The sequence below is a fragment of the Amphibalanus amphitrite genome, unplaced genomic scaffold, assembly GCF_019059575.1.
Source record: "Amphibalanus amphitrite isolate SeventyFive unplaced genomic scaffold, NRLGWU_Aamphi_draft 001070F_arrow, whole genome shotgun sequence".
Lineage (NCBI taxonomy): Eukaryota > Metazoa > Arthropoda > Thecostraca > Balanomorpha > Balanidae > Amphibalanus > Amphibalanus amphitrite.
In genome coordinates this window covers 82654-104616 of record NW_024882564.1, presented here as the reverse complement: position 1 = coordinate 104616, position 21963 = coordinate 82654, and the positions used below count along the sequence as shown (strand labels likewise).

At 45.3% G+C, this 21963-nt stretch overlaps 1 protein-coding gene across 1 annotated transcript in view; it reads left to right on the top strand.

Moving 5' to 3' along the window:
* Positions 1 to 878: 878 nt before the first annotated feature.
* The window catches only part of LOC122369763 (H2.0-like homeobox protein), a 58179-nt gene continuing 37094 nt past the window's right edge, over positions 879 to 21963 (top strand). Inside the window, exon 1 of the mRNA XM_043344725.1 lies at positions 879 to 1165. Coding sequence (XP_043200660.1) covers positions 1081 to 1165 — 85 coding nt within the window. The 5' untranslated portion in view covers positions 879 to 1080. The remainder of the gene's footprint in view (positions 1166 to 21963) is intronic.

Genomic DNA, 21963 nt, shown 5'->3' with positions numbered 1-21963 from the left:
TTGGATTGTGGATTGGGCATGTCATGGCCTACATTGTGTGCGAGTTTCAGCTTGATCGGAGGTGTCCCGAATCTGGGCTGAATCCGGGCTGAGACGTATTGAGCGACGTTTATTTGCACATTTTGACCTGCCGAGGTCAAACGGGGTCACATATCGAAAAGCGGTTTTTAAGGAAAGTTACTACGGCCTATGGGATACCCGATGATGTGCTTTGATTTGGAATTCGGTCAATCCATCTACTCGAAAACTGCTGTGCAAGTGTATTTTCGACTTAGCCCACAAATGACCTTAGGTCATCGCATGACCTTGAGAGGTCAAATGAGTGTTGGGAAAGTAAGATTAGATGCAGGCGAGTCGATTGGTGCCATTGTTAGCGCTCTAGCTCTACTGGGTGGGCCACAATCTGCTGTGCAAATTTGGGCCACGTGACCTTTGCTGACCTCTGTAGGTCAAACGGCTGGGAGTGCCACCGAATGACTTGGACTGTGGATTGGGTATATCATGGCCTACATTGTGTGCGAGTTTCAGCTTGATCGGAGGTGTCCCGAATCTGGGCTGAATCCGGGCTGAATCTGGGCTGAATATGGGCTGTCTTGACGGACATGGGTATTCAGTACAGATGTGGAGCGAGATGTGTTCAGCAGCCACCTCCCCGGTTCCCAATGCCCCTGATTCAGCTTGCCAGTGTGTCAATGTAGCGTGGACGGCTTTTGACCGAGCTACTCTGACCCAGTGGGTCTGACTTGTTGATAGACACCGCCGCCAGCGCTGGCTCCGCCCTGACGGGCTGATTGGTCGTCTCCTCTCCGCTGATTGGTGGAGCGGGCTGGGGGCGGGGTCTGGCGGGCACGCGCAGAGCTCTCCAGCCCGCGGCTAGCACAGCTGACGGTGGCGGAAAGAGTGACTTGTGTTACCTCCGAATAGACCGGCACTTTCCGAGGGCGGCGGGATGCGTGCTGCCTGCGGGCACTGGTGGTGCGCCCCCTCGCCAGCCACGGCCGCGGGCGGAGGTGACTGACCCCTGCCGTTGTGTGACCTGACCTGACCCTGTGAGCCGCGAACCCCGCCGGAGGGACAGGGATGGCCACCGCCGGACAGCCCGAGGGCCTCAGTTTCGGCATGGAACGCATACTGCGACTGGACAGTCCGCCGTCAGCTCGGAAAGGTAGGGGGCAGCGGCAGCAGTGGCTCATATTATCGTCAGTGTCATTGTTTGTTTGTTTGTTTGTTTGTTTTTACAGGAAACAAGGTTTAAAATGTAGCTTAGCCCTCGCCGGTCCTATTGGTTTTCTACATACGTTTTTCTACGGCCGAAGGGGTACGACCCCTCCCTCGCCGTTTCGCCTCTGATGGAGCTAGAACGTCGCGGAAAAAAACGAGCACGTGCACCGTTACAAGACGCACTACGCAGCGAATGGTACCCTATTGTAAGGTCTCAGGTCAATCGATGACCTCTGAGGTCAGGTCAAGTGCCCCAAGGTACGGTTCCGTTGTTGGTGAATAACTTCGCAAAAAACGGCCGAAGAGCCGCGATTTTGGCAGCATCGTATTCGTCTCGCTCAGGTACGTCGAATGATATGCCTTTTGTTCGGATGAGGTCATCTTGGGGTGTTGAACTCGCCCCTCGGGTCACGGTCAGGTTCGGCCACGGTCGGGTCACGGCCGGCCTCCCCGTCACTCGAGTTATGAATTATGCGTCAGTCATGAGCGAGATACATCAAAAGTTAAGTCCATAGGAATCTATCATTTTACTGTTCATAACTTAACAACAGAGGTCATACCAACTAAATGCTTTCAGTAGATTTAGAAAAAAATATGAAAGTTTATTAACCCCGCTGGGGTGGGGTGGGGGGGGGGGCAAAATCTGTCCCTCCCGTGTTTCGCCAATAACTTCTTAAAGGGACCCTCCCACCTTCAAAAAAGTTTATGAATTGGCATGAAAGTGATGTCGCTCGGTTCAGAAAGAGCGAAAACGAATATCTACCAAATTTCACCGAAAAATATTCACCGGTTTTCAAGATATTAGACTTTTACTTTTGTTTACTTTTTTGGGATCTCCGCTGTTTCTAGCGACTTTATTTTAGAAGTGCGGCGTTTGCGGCAGATGTTGCGCGCAAATAGCATATAGGTACCACCGCGTGCTACAAAACGTTTTAGTCAAACATTTAAAAATCGTTAGATATTTGCGCTGACGTCACACATTCAGAGGGGTATTCCTAAGCATTAGCCCCTCTGAATCAAAATGCTGCAATTTTGAAATTCAATATTTCCGATTTAAGGCATTTCTCGATGTTGTGAGTGCCGAAACCGGTAATTGTGAGCCAGGGACCCCATTTTGGCTATCTCAACTCAAATCTAATGTTAAGGTGGGAGGGTCCCTTTAACGCGTTACACCAGCGACGTCAAACTCTCAGTGCCATATTATACATCAATTGAACACGTTCCCTGAAAATTTGAGCGGAATCCGTCGGATATTTGTTGAGAAAATAACGTTTAAGTTACGTCACACCATTTTCGCCTAAAAAAACGGCAAACAAACGCCGCTAACATCTTCATTTTTAAAAGAATCAAGACGCAACAAAAAGGTTACACGTGACTCTACTTTGTCTATCAAATGGCTATCTCGTTCTTTGAAAATTTTGGATTTTGGCCCAATTAAAAAAAACTGACTTTGGGGAAAATAAATATAAAATCCAAAATTTTAAGTGTATAAAAAATAGTGGTGTCAATCGGAACTTGAATCTTCGGAATTCCGATTTTGTCCAATGTCCAATTCGGAATTCGGTTGGACAATGACGGCAGGGCAGGCTTTGGACAACTTTGGACAATCGCTTGCTACACCTCAACATTTTTATAAAGAAATCGTGTTTAACATTGATTGGCTATTAGAAAGCTCAGCTTTCGATATGATTACCACTTTTGAGCTGGTAACGATACATTAAAAGCAAATTAAATAACGGTGTTGAGTGTAAACTATTGCGTAGATGTCGAACATCTTTGGACAAATGGGTGGCTTGGACATTTTTGGACGGACGGTCGACGTAAGTATTGGACATTGGACAGACATTGGACATATGTTTTCTGAAATTGACATCACTAGTGACGATACATATAAGCTACATTCAAAGTTTCATTGTAGTCTGGCTAATCGTTCCTAAGCTTCAGAAGATGTCCATAAAGTTAGCGTCGTATTCGTATTCGGATTCAAATTCGAGTAATGATTTCGCTCAAAATTGGCATACAGATAGCCCATGGCACGCTGAGTTCGAAAATGGTGACCTTTTTTTCCTAGGTCAAACCGTTTGACCTTGAGAGGTCAAAATACTGCGTACCCTGTAGAATTTTTGTTTATGGTCCGATTTGAAAAATTCGACCACCAGTGTGTTCTTCTCATCGAGAAGCAGTAGCACATTTAAAAAAATCCGAGGTCAAGGTCATAGGTCAAGGTCAAGGTCACTTTAAAAATCGCCGTACCCTATAAAATCTTCATTTTTGGAGCTATCGGAAAATTTCGGCCACCACTGTGTTCGTCTCATCGAGAAGCAGTAGCATATTTGAAAAAATCCGAGGTCAAGGTCATAGGTCAAGGTCAAGGTCACTTTAAACGTTAATTTTTGTCCCCGTACCCTGTAGAATCTTTGTTTATGGTTCGATTTGAAAATTTCGGCAACCACTGTGTTCGTCTCATCGAGAAGCAGTAGCACATTCGAAAACATCCGAGGTCAAGGTCATAAGTCAAGGTCAAGGTCACTTTAAACGTTAATTTTAGTCCCCGTACCCTGTAGAATCTTTGTTTATGGTCCGATTTGAAAATTTCGGCCACCACTGTGTTCGTCTCATCGAGAAGCAGTAGCACATTTGAAAAAATCCGAGGTTAAAGTCATAGGTCAAGGTCAGGGTCACTTTAAACGTTAATTTTAGTCCCCGTACCCTGTAGAATCTTTGTTTATGGTCCGATTTGAAAATTTCGGCCACCACTGTGTTCGTCTCATCGAGAAGCAGTAGCACATTTGAAAAAATCCGAGGTCAAGGTCATAGGTCAAGGTCAAGGTCACTTTAAAAGTTAATTTTAGTCCCCGTACCCTGTAGAATCTTTGTTTATGGTCTGATTTGAAAATTTCGGCCACCACTGTGTTCGTCTCATCGAGAAGCAGTAGCACATTCGAAAAAAAATCCGAGGTCAAGGTCATAGGTCAAGGTCAAGGTCACTTTAAACGTTAATTTTAGTCCCCGTACCCTGTAGAATCTTTATTTATGGTCCGATTTGAAAATTTCGGCCACCACTGTGTTCGTCTCATCGAGAAGCAGTAGCACATTTGAAAAAATCCGAGGTCAAGGTCATAGGTCAAGGTCAAGGTCACTTTAAACGTTAATTTGAAACCCCGTACCCTGTAGAATCTTTGTTTATGGTCCGATTTGAAAATTTCGGCCACCACTGTGTTCGTCTCATCGAGAAGCAGTAGCACATTTGAAAAAATCCGAGGTCAAGGTCATAGATCAAGGTCAAGGTCATTTTAAACGTTAATTTTAGTCCCCGTACCCTGTAGAATCTTTATTTATGGTCCGATTTGAAAATTTCAGCCACCACTGTGGTGGTGGCGAACACAGTGGTGGCCGAAATTTTCAAATCGGACCATAAACAAAGATTCTTTTTTTCAAATCGGACCATAAACAAAGATTCTACAGGGTACGGGGACTAAAATTAACGTTTAAAGTGACCTTGACCTTGACCTATGACCTTGACCTCGGATTTTTCGAATGTGCTACTGCTTCTCGATGAGACGAACACAGTGGTGGCCGAAATTTTCAAATCGGACCATAAACAAAGATTATACAGGGTACGGGGACTAAAATTAACGTTTAAAGTGACCTTGACCTTGACCTATGACCTTGACCTCGGATTTTTTCGAATGTGCTACTGCTTCTCGATGAGACGAACACAGTGGTGGCCGAAATTTTCAAATCGGACCATAAACAAAGATTCTACAGGGTACAGGGACTAAAATTAACGTTTAAAGTGACTTTGACCTTGACCTATGACCTTGACCTCGGATTTTTTCGAATGAGCTACTGCTTCTCGATGAGACGAACACAGTGGTGGCCGAAATTTTTAACTCGGACCATAAACAAAGATTATACAGGGGACGGGGACTAAAATTAACGTTTAAAGTGACCTTGACCTTGACATATGACCTTGACCTCGGATTTTTTCAAATGTGCTACTGCTTCTCGATGAGACGAACACAGTGGTGGCCGAAATTTTCAAATCGGACCATAAACAAAGATTCTACAGGGTACGGGGACTAAAATTAACGTTTAAAGTGACCTTGACCTTGACCTATGACCTTGACGTCGGATTTTTTCAAATGTGCTACTGCTTCTCGATGAGACGAACACAGTGGTGGCCGAAATTTTCCGATAGCTCCAAAAATGAAGATTTTATAGGGTACGGCGATTTTTAAAGTGACCTTGACCTTGACCTATGACCTTGACCTCGGATTTTTTCGAATGTGCTACTGCTTCTCGATGAGACGAACACAGTGGTGGCCGAAATTTTCAAATCAGACCATAAACAAAGATTCTACAGGGTACGGGGACTAAAATTAACGTTTAAAGTGACCTTGACCTTGACCTATGACCTTGACCTCGGATTTTTTCGAATGTACTACTGCTTCTCGATGAGACGAACACAGTGGTGGCCGAAATTTTCAAATCGGACCATAAACAAAGATTCTACAGGGTACGGGGACTAAAATCAACGTTTAAAGTGACCTTGACCTTGACCTATGACCTTGACCTCGGATTTTTTCGAATGTGCTACTGCTTCTCGATGAGACGAACACAGTGGTGGCCGAAATTTTTTAATCGGACCATAAACAAAGATTCTACAGGGTACGGGGACTAAAATTAACGTTTAAAGTGACCTTGACCTTGACCTATGACCTTGGCCTCGGATTTTTTCAAATGTGCTACTGCTTCTCGATGAGACGAACACAGTGGTGGCCGAAATTTTCAAATCGGACCATAAACAAAGATTCTACAGGGTACGGGGACTAAAATTAACGTTTAAAGTGACCTTGACCTTGACCTATGACGTTGACCTCGGATTTTTTCAAATGTGCTACTGCTTCTCGATGAGACGAACACAGTGGTGGCCGAAATTTTCAAATCGGACCATAAACAAAGATTCTACAGGGTACGGGGACTAAAATTAACGTTTAAAGTGACCTTGACCTTGACCTATGACCTTGACCTCGGATTTTTTCGAATGTGCTACTGCTTCTCGATGAGACGAACACATTGGTGGCCGAAATTTTTTAATCGGACAATAAACAAAGATTCTACAGGGTACGGGGACTAAAATTAACGTTTAAAGTGACCTTGACCTTGACCTATGACCTTGGCCTCGGATTTTTTCGAATGTGCTACTGCTTCTCGATGAGACGAACACAGTGGTGGCCGAAATTTTCAAATCGGACCATAAACAAAGATTCTACAGGGTACGGGGACTAAAATTAACGATTAAAGTGACCTTGACCTTGACCTATGACCTTGACCTCGGATTTTTTTCGAATGTGCTACTGCTTCTCGATGAGACGAACACAGTGGTGGCCGAAATTTTCAAATCGGACCATAAACAAAGATTCTACAGGGTACGGGGACAAAAGTTAACGTTTAAAGTGACCTTGACCTTGACCTATGACCTTGACCTCGGATTTTTTCGAATGTGCTACTGCTTCTCGATGAGACGAACACAGTGGTGGCCGAAATTTTTAACTCGGACCATAAACAAAGATTCCACAGGGTACGGGGACAAAAATTAACGTTTAAAGTGACCTTGACCTTGACCTATGACCTTGACCTCGGATTTTTTCAAATGTGCTACTGCTTCTCGATGAGACGAACACAGTGGTGGCCGAAATTTTCAAATCGGACCATAAACAAAGATTCTACAGGGTACGGGGACTAAAATTAACGTTTAAAGTGACCTTGACCTTGACCTATGACCTTGACGTCGGATTTTTTCAAATGTGCTACTGCTTCTCGATGAGACGAACACAGTGGTGGCCGAAATTTTCCGATAGCTCCAAAAATGAAGATTTTATAGGGTACGGCGATTTTTAAAGTGACCTTGACCTTGACCTATGACCTTGACCTCGGATTTTTTCGAATGTGCTACTGCTTCTCGATGAGACGAACACAGTGGTGGCCGAAATTTTCAAATCAGACCATAAACAAAGATTCTACAGGGTACGGGGACTAAAATTAACGTTTAAAGTGACCTTGACCTTGACCTATGACCTTGACCTCGGATTTTTTCGAATGTACTACTGCTTCTCGATGAGACGAACACAGTGGTGGCCGAAATTTTCAAATCGGACCATAAACAAAGATTCTACAGGGTACGGGGACTAAAATCAACGTTTAAAGTGACCTTGACCTTGACCTATGACCTTGACCTCGGATTTTTTCGAATGTGCTACTGCTTCTCGATGAGACGAACACAGTGGTGGCCGAAATTTTTTAATCGGACCATAAACAAAGATTCTACAGGGTACGGGGACTAAAATTAACGTTTAAAGTGACCTTGACCTTGACCTATGACCTTGGCCTCGGATTTTTTCAAATGTGCTACTGCTTCTCGATGAGACGAACACAGTGGTGGCCGAAATTTTCAAATCGGACCATAAACAAAGATTCTACAGGGTACGGGGACTAAAATTAACGTTTAAAGTGACCTTGACCTTGACCTATGACGTTGACCTCGGATTTTTTCAAATGTGCTACTGCTTCTCGATGAGACGAACACAGTGGTGGCCGAAATTTTCAAATCGGACCATAAACAAAGATTCTACAGGGTACGGGGACTAAAATTAACGTTTAAAGTGACCTTGACCTTGACCTATGACCTTGACCTCGGATTTTTTCGAATGTGCTACTGCTTCTCGATGAGACGAACACATTGGTGGCCGAAATTTTTTAATCGGACAATAAACAAAGATTCTACAGGGTACGGGGACTAAAATTAACGTTTAAAGTGACCTTGACCTTGACCTATGACCTTGGCCTCGGATTTTTTCGAATGTGCTACTGCTTCTCGATGAGACGAACACAGTGGTGGCCGAAATTTTCAAATCGGACCATAAACAAAGATTCTACAGGGTACGGGGACTAAAATTAACGATTAAAGTGACCTTGACCTTGACCTATGACCTTGACCTCGGATTTTTTCGAATGTGCTACTGCTTCTCGATGAGACGAACACAGTGGTGGCCGAAATTTTCAAATCGGACCATAAACAAAGATTCTACAGGGTACGGGGACAAAAGTTAACGTTTAAAGTGACCTTGACCTTGACCTATGACCTTGACCTCGGATTTTTTCGAATGTGCTACTGCTTCTCGATGAGACGAACACAGTGGTGGCCGAAATTTTTAACTCGGACCATAAACAAAGATTCCACAGGGTACGGGGACAAAAATTAACGTTTAAAGTGACCTTGACCTTGACCTATGACCTTGACCTCAGATTTTTTTCAAATGTGCTACTGCTTCTCGATGAGACAAACACAGTGGTGGCCAAAATTTTCAAATCGGACCATAAACAAAGATTCTACAGGGTACGGGGACTACAATTAACGTTTAAAGTGACCTTGACCTTGACCTATGACCTTGACCTCGGATTTTTTCGAATGTGCTACTGCTTCTCGATGAGACGAACACAGTGGTGGCCGAAATTTTCAAATCGGACCATAAACAAAGATTCTACAGGGTACGGGGACAAAAGTTAACGTTGAAAGTGACCTTGACCTTGACCTATGACCTTGACCTCGGATTTTTTCGAATGTGCTACTGCTTCTCGATGAGACGAACACAGTGGTGGCCGAAATTTTTAACTCGGACCATAAACAAAGATTCCACAGGGTACGGGGACAAAAATTAACGTTTAAAGTGACCTTGACCTTGACCTATGACCTTGACCTCAGATTTTTTTCGAATGTGCTACTGCTTCTCGATGAGACGAACACAGTGGTGGCCAAAATTTTCAAATCGGACCATAAACAAAGATTCTACAGGGTACGGGGACTACAATTAACGTTTAAAGTGACCTTGACCTTGACCTATGACCTTGACCTCGGATTTTTTCAAATGTGCTACTGCTTGTCGATGAGACGAACACAGTGGTGGCCGAAATTTTCAAATCGGACCATAAACAAAGATTATACAGGGTACGGGGACTAAAATTAACGTTTAAAGTGACCTTGACCTTGACCTATGACCTTGACCTCCGATTTTTTCAAATGTGCTACTGCTTCTCGATGAGACGAACACAGTGGTGGCCGAAATTTTCAAATCAGACCATAAACAAAGATTCTACAGGGTACGGGGACTAAAATTAACGTTTAAAGTGACCTTGACCTTGACCTATGACCTTGACCTCGGATTTTTTCGAATGTGCTACTGCTTCTCGATGAGACGAACACAGTGGTGGCCGAAATTTTCAAATCAGACCATAAACAAAGATTCTACAGGGTACGGGGACTAAAATTAACGTTTAAAGTGACCTTGAACTTGACCTATGACCTTGACCTCGGATTTTTTCGAATGTGCTACTGCTTCTCGATGAGACGAACACAGTGGTGGCCGAAATTTTCAAATCGGACCATAAACAAAGATTCTACAGGGTACGGGGACTAAAATTAACGTTTAAAGTGACCTTGACCTTGACCTATGACCTTGACCTCGGATTTTTTCAAATGTGCTACTGCTTCTCGATGAGACGAACACAGTGGTGGCCGAAATTTTCTGATAGCTCCAAAAATGAAGATTTTATAGGGTACGGGGACTAAAATTAACGTTTAAAGTGACCTTGAACTTGACCTATGACCTTGACCTCGGATTTTTTTTTTCAAATGTGCTACTGCTTCTCGATGAGACGAACACAGTGGTGGCCGAAATTCTCAAATCGGACCATAAACAAAGAATCTACAGGGTACGGGGACTAAAATTAACGTTTAAAGTGACCTTGACCTTGACCTATGACCTTGACCTCGGATTTTTTCGAATGTGCTACTGCTTCTCGATGAGACGAACACAGTGGTGGCCGAAATTTTCAAATCGGACCATAAACAAAGATTCTACAGGGTACGGGGACTAAAATTAACGTTTAAAGTGACCTTGACCTTGACCTATGACCTTGACCTCGGATTTTTTCAAATGTGCTACTGCTTCTCGATGAGACGAACACAGTGGTGGCCGAAATTTTCCGATAGCTCCAAAAATGAAGATTTTATAGTGTACGGCGATTTTTAAAGTGACCTTGACCTTGACCTATGACCTTGACCTCGGATTTTTTGAATGTGCTACTGCTTCTCGATGAGACAAACACACTGGTAGTCGAATTTTTCAAATCGGACCATAAACAAAGATTCTACAGGGTACGCAGTATTTTGACCTCTCAAGGTCAAACGGTTTGACCTAGGAAAAAAAGGTCACCATTTTCGAACTCAGCGTGCCATAGGCTATCTGTATGCCAATTTTGAGCGAAATCATTACTCGAATTTGAATCCGAATACGAATACGACGCTAACTTTATGGACATCTTCAGAAGCAGAACATACCCATGACTGAAACCCCACATTACTTCTGCTGTGGACTTTACTGTATGCCTGGCCTATTCAAATACATTAGCCTGAGGGGTGTGGTAATAACTGGTGTAAGCAAAGTGACCACGGTCGAAAACGAATTACCAAGTCAACATTTTGGGATGGCCTCGTTCAAAAAATGGCTAAGAGCTTCGGTCTAGACAATTATTTTATCGTTGGCATACAGTAAAATACATACCAAACTCGGCCGGTGATAAATTTTCAAGACCTCAGTCCTTACTGATTTTTGAACTCGGCCTTCGGCCTCGTTCAAAAATTCAGTAAGGACCTCGGTCTTGAAAATTTATTTACACCGGCCTCGTTCAGTATTGTATAGTACCACAGGCCTGCCAGGGTCCAGGGGCACCACAGGCCTAGCAAGGGCACCACGGGCCTGTCAGGGGCACCTCAGGCTCCCGTGCCCCCCTCCCCCCCCAGATCCGCCAGTGATGCCACACCACGCGAAACACCGCCAACTACCAGCTGCCGCGCCATAAACACGTACCAACAACGGTCTTTTTTTTAACCCTCGCCCGCACATGGGGGGGGGGGGTGGTTGCCCCCCCCCAGGTAGTCTTTCTGCTCTGCACACAACATTTTTAGAGCTAGAAGACTGATTTTTCGTATAGCTGCTCTTCTATCCTTTCTTGAGGTCCACTGAAAATTTCAAGTTTCTGTGATTTTCGGTTTCGGAGATATGACCATGTTTTTCAGGTCATGTCATGACCCAAATGGCCAATTCTCAACATCTTGCGCCTGCCATGGGCCTTGTGAGCTTTTGACACCCTGATTTCGGCCTTTTTTGCCAGTCTTACCTCCCACCTATCATGGAACATGTTGTTCGACGATGTACTATTGAGCGCAGAATCCGCGCTCATACCGGGACCGAAGCGGGACAGGTCTGGTGTATCAGAGAGTGTACCGATTAGTGTGCTGCGGAACAGTATCCCATCCAGGCGGCTGCTGTCTGGTGAACTTGGGTCAGCCGCCGCACGGAAGGCAGCCGCCCCGGCCTCCCTCCCCCCGAGTGGGGGGAGGGAGGCCGGGGAAGGGGAGCGATTCATGCAGTCGCAGCCCGCGCGGAGTTAGTGCGGCAGTGTGTACTGTGTATATTGGGATTATTTCTCCAGCAAAGTTTTGGGCTTGCTAGAAGTCCACTGATAACGGTGGCTGTTTGCGGGGAGCGGGCCCGGGCGGTGTCAGCAGATAGCTGTTCCCCTACACAGGCAGGCCACAGACATGGTGAAACGGTGTATTACTGTAATATGGCCGACCAGCCGGGGAAAGACCCCTTTCTGTAGGAATGCGATTAAAGAGGCTTCTGTGTTTTAAGGTGTGCCGTTACGTAGTTTCGGATCGTCCTTAAATTCCTCGCCCTCTTTGCTCTCACCGCAACGTTTTCTAGAAAAACTCCTGATGTTTTGGCATTGCTCCTTGCTCTTAACCTTGCTCTTCCAGACCATGAGCACACTTTTCATTAACTATAAATGGAAGTTTGCCATTGTTTCTCAAAAATGCTCATCTCACCTTAATAAAAAAAATCCGTTCCTATGAAATAAGTACCGGAAGCATAAATCTCACCGGAAGTCTGAGCCAAACTATAATCGAAAATGCCACAACTTCCCTGTGGCCACCGCCATTCTATCTGAACTAGACTTTTTGTTTCTCCAAGCTATATGGTAACATAACGTCAATGTGACATAACAATTCACATTTAGGTATTGGGCATGCGTCACGAATGCGTCCCCCTCGGTATTACCGTTATGAAAGTTGTCCGAATCGGCGCTTAAGAACTTTGCAATTTAAAAATTTAATCCTCGCCCGTGGACGGCATTTCGCCATCCTTTCCAGTGGGGGGGGGGGGGGGGGGGGGTACAACCCCTTCTGCCGTTTCGAAACGCGTCGTCGTAGAGCTTAGCGGAAAAACAGCGTATTGCTCTTGACGAGAGCTTGCAATTGCGCATATTACTTTTGACCATAGGTCAATATTTGACCTAGGTTTGGCAGGTTAAAGATCAAAGTTCGGGAAAATCGGCATTTTTAACTTTGCGCGCCTGTAGCGTCGCCGCTATGGCAGATATCGTCATGGAATTTTCACCATCGTATTTCTGGATGAATTTGGCGCATTTTGGTGTATAGTTTGTCACATTTTACGCGATAACTTCCGGGGCAGAGCGCCCGGAAGCCGGCGGGGTCGCGGTCGCACCCCGGGTGGTCGAAAATGCCGTCTGACAGTTGGGGTCGGAAATGTAATCTAACCTGTCGGCGACTTCTCCTTGACCCTGAGACGCTCAATAAACCAAGTGCCCGAGCTTTATTTGGCCGTCAGATTCGAATTCAGGGCCAAAAATTACCGCCGGAAAGTCAAACTTCAAGAGGTCACCAGAGGTCACTGACCTGAACTAGACCTGACCTGACCTTGACCCTACATAGGTCGATGGAGGGTGTGTCAGTGCCATGTCAGTCACTTTTGACCCAAACAATGCCAAAGTGTAACCGATATCATCGTTAAAAGCACGAAAAACTCCGATTTCGTGCAAAATCGGCCTGACCTTGTTACCTTTGTGACGTCATAGCTCTGTTACCTGACCTGACCCTGTCATTTTTTCGCCAAAAGTTGCGCAAAGGATGGTCCATAAGGTAGCCGGAAAGCTGGCGGCACTACGTGCCGCCTTTTTTCGCTATTCGTGAAAAACCTCAGGAGGGTGCGGCTGCGGCCCTTTCCACGGGCGACAATTAAAATAAATATCACATAGTGCACCAATCTTCCTTTTCATTTTTTGCACAACCGTTTTAGGAATCCTCAATGCAAAAGATGTCGAAGCCGGAACCGTAGTCGGTCGGAGTGAACAGTTTTATTAGTAGTCGGAGTCATTCAAAATTTGTCGAAGCCCTGGGTGCTGATAAAACTCGCGCTGTCAATGAATTAGAGTTGACTAATTCATTGTTAGATGAAATGACTGCAATAGAGGAATGACTGCATGCTAGTAGCACCTACGTCTAAAAACGAAGCTTAACAGTTTTTCAAATAATAAAACAAGACATGCCAGGAGTGTCAGCTATATATTTCTTCAAGTGAAGTCCTGCGGTTTCGGATAAAAGGTTGAGTAATCAAGTCTATTCTCCAGGGGCGTCGCCACGGGTCCCCAACTTGTACGGACATATTCTGTCAGCCGTAATACTCGTCAGATGCGTTAACCCACGCGGACCCAGGGAGGGTGTTTTTCGTCCTCCCCCCCCCCCCCCCCACATACACACCTCGGACGAATAGTTGCGATAGCCCCCGAATGCCTAGTGGTTTTGGGAAAAAATAGAAACACATTTTACATGCATTGCGTTAGGCGGCACGGGCGGACATCGATAGCAGCGCCTCTATCGGTCACTAGGGAAAGCTGGGCTGTAGGCGACGAAATACCGGCTGAGTTGTCACACGTTGAATAGGTTTATAGACATCCGTCTTGTGAAAAAGTTGAACTTTTGCCTTCAATATTTCTACAGGCAATTTTAGAAGTGTCTTCACATAGATTACAACACCGTTAAGATTATTGTATTCACTTCAAGCCTTCCCTATTGTTCTTGATGATGCGGGAACTATTTCTAATTAGTGTTTCTATTTTAAAAAAGAACATATTGTGCAAACGATGAAAAAAACATAGATGGAAGATTTTAAATGCAATTTTCTCTAGCAATTAATGGTAAATTATCTACTTGACTTTGGGGCGGCCTTGGATCGTAACTTTAACCACAAATAGGGGCCTGATAAACTTTAACCTGCTTCAAACATGTGCGAAGACTGCATTTGCGGTCGACGAAACTTGTACGGACATTCCGTACAAGTTTTGGGACCTTCCAAAACTTGTACGGACACTGTCCGCAGTGTCCGTAGTGGTGGCGACGCCCATGCTATTCTCACTGCACATAATCCAGCGATGCTATATACAAGTGCTGCTGAATGCTGATCATAGCACTCCTAGCTCGCACTAATAGTTCAGACGTCTCAAGCCCCCTGAATATCACATCACGAAAAAATCAAGCATCAGCTTCTTGTCACTGAGTCACATTTGTGCTAATATACATCTTGCACACTAATCACATGTAGGTAACATAAGTAAAATTTATAAACAAAACACTGTTTTTTAACATTAGATGACAAACAAACAGAACGGTTAAGTAGGAGGTGTGGCCGCCCGCTGCCTCGGAGCACTGCTCCAGCCGCTGCTTCATCGAGGCCACCAGGCTCCGGAAGTAGCCGGGGCGGCGGCGGAGCTCCTCCCATTTCGCCAAGACGGCGGCCCAGAGCTCGTCCTGGTTGAGCTGCCGGGCCGGCTGGCGCAGCTCCTCCTCCAGCTCATGAACCATTAGAGACCACACATTTTCGATAGGGTTCAGGTCTGGGCTCATTGAGGGCCAGGGGATGGCACGAACCTGCGAACAAAACCATGTTTGTTACTCACTGTAACGTGATATAGGTTGACACATCGGTCATGACTATGAAGCTGTATGGTGCAACGAATAACACCTGTTGGAAAGTGTTTGATCATTACTGAGCAATTTTGTAAGGCATCTTAAGAACTTTTTAAATAATTGTTTAAGTTATCTCAACAAGTTTATAACAGGCGGGGACGAGGCGACCAGGGGCAAAGCGGCCTCCCGCACATAGCCGTAGGCCCCGCCTCCTCTAATTGGGATGCATTGCTGTTGGGGTGAAAATGAATAAACAGATAAATAAATAAGCAGCATCTCAAGATTTTTTAAATAATGCCATCAGGTCACCGGTCACCTAGCTAAACCATACCACAACTTAAGGCCGCCCCACACTGGACCTCGCATGCGGGTTTTGAGTTTGCGGGCATAATTACGAGCGAGCTAAGCGAAGTCTTTTCAATATAAAGGAAAAACCTCAGTATGAGCGGCCCGGCCCGGCCGGCCTGTAACGCTTTTGAGAGGCTTATATCTCAGCAACCGCTGGACCGATTGGCTTGCGGTCTTTTTTGCTGGGTAGCCCCATCCCTTCTACCCCGTAATTGACTACCTACTTTTGATGCATCTCAGTGACCGTCGTGGCACGTGCCACGTGAATAGTCAGGGGTGTTCAAGTTGTTTTGCAAAAGCAGTGATTTTGAGAGGCTCATATCTCAGCAGCCGCTTGGGCGATTGTCTTGCGGTAATTTTTGTAGGGTAGCTGCATCCCTTCTACCAAAGGTCGGATACTCTTGATCTATGTGAGTGACCCCCACTGCACGTGCAAAATACAAAAAGAAGAGGTGCCACATTTGTTCCCATTTCAATAAATCGGTAATTAATAGGGCGATTTCGCTGAAGCTTGGCATACAGGTAGGCACCACCAGGCAATGCATTCCCATGTGTTGCGGTTAGGGTGATACTGCACGTGCGCACGTGCAGGGGGCGCTCCCAGATCTCGAGAACGGCTGGGCCGATTACGCTCAAATTTGGTACACGGTTGGGGACCGGTTAGTAGGGTGCTGTGCAAAAGTCAGTTTGGACCCCGTCTGCACGTGCGCACGTGCAGAATGCCGCTTCCAGATCTCAGGAACGGCTGCGCCGATTGCGTTCAAATTTGGCACACGGCTAGCGACCGGTTAGAAGGGTGCTTTGCACAAGCCCGTTGGAAGTACCCTCTCGCCCTTCCGCACGTGCAGGGCTCACTATCTCGCTCGCTCGTTCTTCGCCCAAAAGGCGTTTTTCTGGTACTAACTCATAGAGCAATTAGACCGTACCCTCATGGTCACTTCATGAATGCTGTGACGCCGGTATACCTTCAGAAAACTACATATAGTCGCAATACCAGCATGAACGAACCAAAATTCGACTCCAACGAAAAACCCGCAAACCTCGTACAGCTTGCAGACCTCGCAGCGAGGAAAATCGAAAGTTGACTCAAAATCAACTTTTGGAATGCGATGCAAGGTAGCTCGGAAGCTAAAAACATGCAGACTCGCTTGTTAGATAGTAGTGTGGGTCGCTCAAGTTGTATTATTTGATTTTGAAGAAACCCGAAAACCCAAAAACTCGCAACCCGCATGCGAGGTCCAGTGTGGGGCAGCCTTTAGAGTTAGCAGCCATGATAGGTTTATGATGCCACTTACTCAGAGGCGAATCCAGCTCAGAGTTTTTTTTTGGGGGGGGGGGGCAAACCATAACAATTTATCGATTCTTTCCATGCATCGTCCATAGGCGTAATGTTAAAATTATGCCGTTGGGGGGGGGGGGGGGGAAATGCCCATTTTGCCCCCCCCCCCCCTGGATCCGCCACTGCACTTACTGAGTCTGCGTGGTCTTCGAACCACTGCTTGACTGCCCTCGCTGTGTGGATAGGGGCGTTGTCTTTCATTAGAGTCCAGGGTCGCTCCTCGTCGGGGCGCATTTCCTCCACGGAGGGCAAAAACGACCTGCCGGAGTAGTAAAGACATACCTATTTAACAACAATGAAAAAATGCACATGTTCACAAGGGTATACAGTCAACTCAACCAGTGACAACTTAACCAACGTGGTTTGTGACAATAGAGCCAATGCATTTAGCACACTGGTTGAGTTGTCACTGGTCACTGGTTGTCACTGGTTGTCAATGGTTGAAATGTCACTGGTTGAGTTGTCACTGATTGAGTAGTTGTTACTGGTTTGACGTGCTTGAAATGTCACTGGTGGAATTGACATGGAACCGTTTGCAAGAGTGCGGGGAAGACGGCGTGCTGGGAAAAAACGATATCTACCTGGATATGACTTGTGCAATCGAACGTTTACTGGCAATTGACCTGTTACACAAAGACCATAAAACGTTTATCTTAGGTTTTGTCTCTTGGATACCCAGAGGGCAGGAAACCGCCAACCATTGTTCAGTTGGTTCGATTTTTTTATGTGCTCTGATTTTGTCTCACAAACGTTACAAGCATTCAACATGAACATAAAATGTTTGAGCTGTGGCTCTTGCGACATTAAGCGAGATCCGAAAAAAATACTCGCTATTATTATCAATCCTATCTTGAAGTAAATAGTTTGACACTTTTCTAATTTGAAAATGTTTGAAAAAGACCTAGGTATGGTCGAAATAAATATTACATTCTGTCAAGTAAAGTATATATTTGTACAGGATTAGTTTTGGTAATTATCGAGGAAAAAAGGTCATGTTTTTACATTTTCTACTATTTATAAACATGTTCCTCGTACAAGCACTAACTTTATTAAATAGTTTGACACGTTTAATCAATTAGACATGCTGTTTAATCGACATATTATCATTATATGCTGGCCCGATTAGTCATTATGGCCCGATATTATCATTATGCTGGCCTGATTAGTCATCTGATACTACACGCTCGTCTTGACCTAGAAATGCAGAGACAACAGCAACAAATAATAGAAGAAAAGTACGAACCTCCACCATGCGCCTGTCTTCCTCCTCCGTCGTCTTCCGTTTTCTTCCACACTTATCATAGCGCGCTTTCAAACCCCTTTCCCCTTCCTGCTCATAACGGTGTTTTCACCGTCTGGCAGTAGTTAGAGCTACACCGAGAATCTCTGCCGCCTGCTTAACAGAGTGACCTTGATCGAAAAGCAAGATGAGCCTGCCCTTGTCAAGATCACTGAGGTGTGCCATCACGCTCACGTTGACGTCTAGCCGCACACACTCCACGCGGGCTGCGGCCGCATACTGCGGCTCTCCTTCCCCGGCTTTCCGCCCCACTCGGAACAGAAACAGCCAGGTCATGTCATTCCGTGACCCTCAAAGGATACTGTGCCGCATCACACTAATCGGTACACTCTCTGACACACCAGGCCTGCCCCGCCGTGGCCCAGCCTCGGTCCCGGTATGAGCGCGGATTCTGCGCTCAATAGTACAGGGGTCAAGGTCAGGGTCAAGGTCAACCTAGGTCATCTAAGATAATTGCGTTTTAGGCAAGCTGAATTTACTTTTTGTGAAGTTTTTTGACTGCATTTTTGGTAAAAGCTTCTCAGATCATGATTTCATGTAATATGGACCCAAAAACAATCGGTGCACACATCAGTATACACACAGACACACACAGACATACAAACACATATAATTGACCTTGACCTAACTTGACCTGAAATGACCTCAGCAGCAAAATTCTGGTCGGGTAGTGTGACAAAGAGGTTCTAGCTGGCTTGGCACCAGAAAACAGCATCGTCATCGGTATTTGATAAGCAGCGCACTTGATATCCAACGGTGACCCAAAACAGCAACATTTTTTAGTTTGACCTGACCTGGACGGTCAATGACTGACCTGAGAAGGTGAAACTGGGTATCATTGGATTCGTCTCTTCCCAAAGAATCTTTTTGGTCTTTACCGCTAAGCTCTATCTCCAACAGGAACGAAATGGCGCGGGGTGGGGTGGCAACCACCCCCCCCCCATGTGCGTTCTAGGATGGGAAAATGGCATGTGCGGGCGAGGGTTAAGGTCGACTCCGCTCGCTTAACTTTTGACTGACCCTCACTGCTACTATATTGCTTTCATATTATGCTGTGGAAAGCTTTACTTCACCAAGTGGCTAAAAACCTCCATCAAGGTATATTTTCTTAGCAATTTTTCTGGCGTTTTTTTTTTTGGGCGGGGGGGGGCAAACAGGCCACTTTAGGCCTTTGGGGGAGGGGGCATGGCCCCCGTGGCCCCCCCCCTGGATCCGCCAGTGATCATAGTTCCTGAGACCTAACTGCATGTTTTCTGAAAAATATATGACATTTGGCAAATTTTGACCTTTGATGACCTCCAGTGACCCCAATATTGCTCTAAGATGAAAAATGACCGAAATACTTTCAAACGTACGCATCGAGAGCTATCGACTGCTTTTTACCGCGTCTTTCTAGCCCTCTTAGTTTTTGAGTCAGAGGTGGGTGGTAACATATGCCCTCCCCCCCCCCCCCTATGGTCTATGACTATGAACTCGAGCTCGAATTGACCAGAAATGTTTTCCCACTGCCATTCTGCTGTTTTCCTAGGAATGGATGTTTAACCCGCGCCCCGTTGGGCTCTGCCGAGCAACGCGCCCCGTTGGGGGGGGGGGGCATTTTGGCCCCCCCCTAAGATCTCAAGAACCACGCAACCTAGCGACAAGCGGCAAACGGTGTTGGATAGCCCTATCAGGGAACTACCTTGTGACCCAATTTTATTGACCTAGGTCAAACCGATGACGTCACAGGTCAGGTCAAAGGTCCAATTTTCACCGTTTGCAGGCATTTCAAGAAATGCGTTGTAAAATCGAGTAAAATGCATTTCATTGAAAATCATCGATGGGGAAATGTTCTTCAAACACATATTTTGCTAGTTGAGGTCACTGATACAAGGTCAGGTCACAGAGGTCAGGTCACTGGGGGGTCACAATATGAAAGTGTCGTGTGATACGTGTTTTATGGTCCATTTTATATGACAAATGCGATTATGTGGGTCAGGCAGCCTTTGGGGCCAGCTTAGGTAACGTTTTGGTCAAGGTCAGGTCAAGGTCAGGTCAAGGTCAGGTCAAATTAGGTCAAATTTCAAAGTTGTTATTTTTGCATAAAATGGGTATCGAATCGACGCAGCTCGTCACGGGGAGTTCAATGGTGGCCTTTGTTTTGCCGTACAAGGTCTAGAATCGCTAAAAATTGAGTTCAAAAAATTTGACGTCATCATTTTTGAACAGTTTTTTCGCTATAACTTGGCCAAAAAACAAGATATCGATATGAAATTTGGTATGTATATAGAAGAGGGCAGGGACTATCACTTATATTCCGGTTTTTTCGAAATTCGGAAAAATTTTGGATTTTTTTTTTAGTTTTTCTAAAAAAATCAATTTTTTGAATTTTTTGGGTCAAAAACCCAAAATTTCGGAAATCCGAGATGGCAGTTTTGTAGCGCCGCTTTTTGTCTACTAGACCATATAAAGAACTTTGAAATTGCTTGATAACTGTAGATTGGGTGAGCGTTTAAAGATTGCATGTTTTTTGCTCATTTTTGCTCGAACATGACCTCAGTTTGACCTCAATAACTCCTGACCTAAGGTGACCTAAGACTTGAAATTTGGTGTGAAGGTGTCAAATTGATGCCCGGGAAGGTACTGAAAATTTGGCGGCGCTGCGCGGCGCCGTTTTCTTGCTATTCAGGAAAAACCACAGGGGGGGCCAAAATGGCCCCCCCAACGGGGCGAGGGTTAAGTACCATCTACTAACCAATTATGCATGGTTGCATGAATGACTTCTTTCGTAGATGCATTTGAACAGTCATTCGCTAGCCGCTGCTTTCAGCAATGACTACTTTTGCTCTTTAATATTAACCTGTTGCCCGCACTTCTTTTGCTAGATTTTTTTCCTACTTTTCCTAGCTGGGAGTACCGCGAGTTATCCTTTTTATTTTTGTCTGGTGTTAACGCCTAAGGTGCTGTGAGTCGCTGGGCTGAGGGTGGGGGCAATCCTGGTCACCTATTAATGGGTGGCGGAGTAGTTCGGAAAAAACAGCTGTCTCATTATATGAATTTTTACATTTTTAGCTGTTTTTTTAGGACTAGCTTTCATTAATGTTCTCTTTTTTGCCAGCCAGGGTGCATAGCTCGATAGGCAAAACCAGAATACAATTTGTATCTGATTTTGTCGTGGTGAGATCATCTAATGACCTGTATTTTTAGATATCCGTTCACGTTGCCAATGGGTCTACTCATGTGTCTCATAACCCTGTAGGCAAGCTCATGCCACAAATCTACCATATCACACAGAAATCTACCATAATAGGTAGGTACATAGCATTTCCATGTAGCATATTTATCACCCGCCAAGTACGAGTAACCTTCAATATCAATTTGTGGGCGGAACTCATGGCCCGGCCCCTGATTCCCGTACAATATAATGCTTATTTTCATTAAACAAGGGTAGGTACTGCGGCACAGCATACCTGCAGGCGCTCTACTTCTGCCATCTATGGGCGAGAGGTAAACACAATGATCATTGCGGTACAGCATCGCTGCAGGCGGATCAAAGCAGCAGAGCATCAGTATCAAACAGCGCATGTCATGCGGCATCTTTGAACCTGACGTGAGCGAATTCTCGCCGTATTCCAAATCAGTTCAACTGACACTGTGCTATGATCCATTCTTATGGCACGTAAACCGTGTTTATAGCCCAGGGAAGGTCAGGTTTCGCTCTGAGAGGATCTTCAGAAAACTTTAATGTCATTTTGCATTCATTCCGGCATGTGGGAGCTAGGTATGTAGTTTTTGAGCCCACGTAACCCAGTGTGAAATTACCTGATGGTTATTGGCTACGATGACGACCCACGAACGATGACCGACGGCACGCCTGCTGGTTGATCT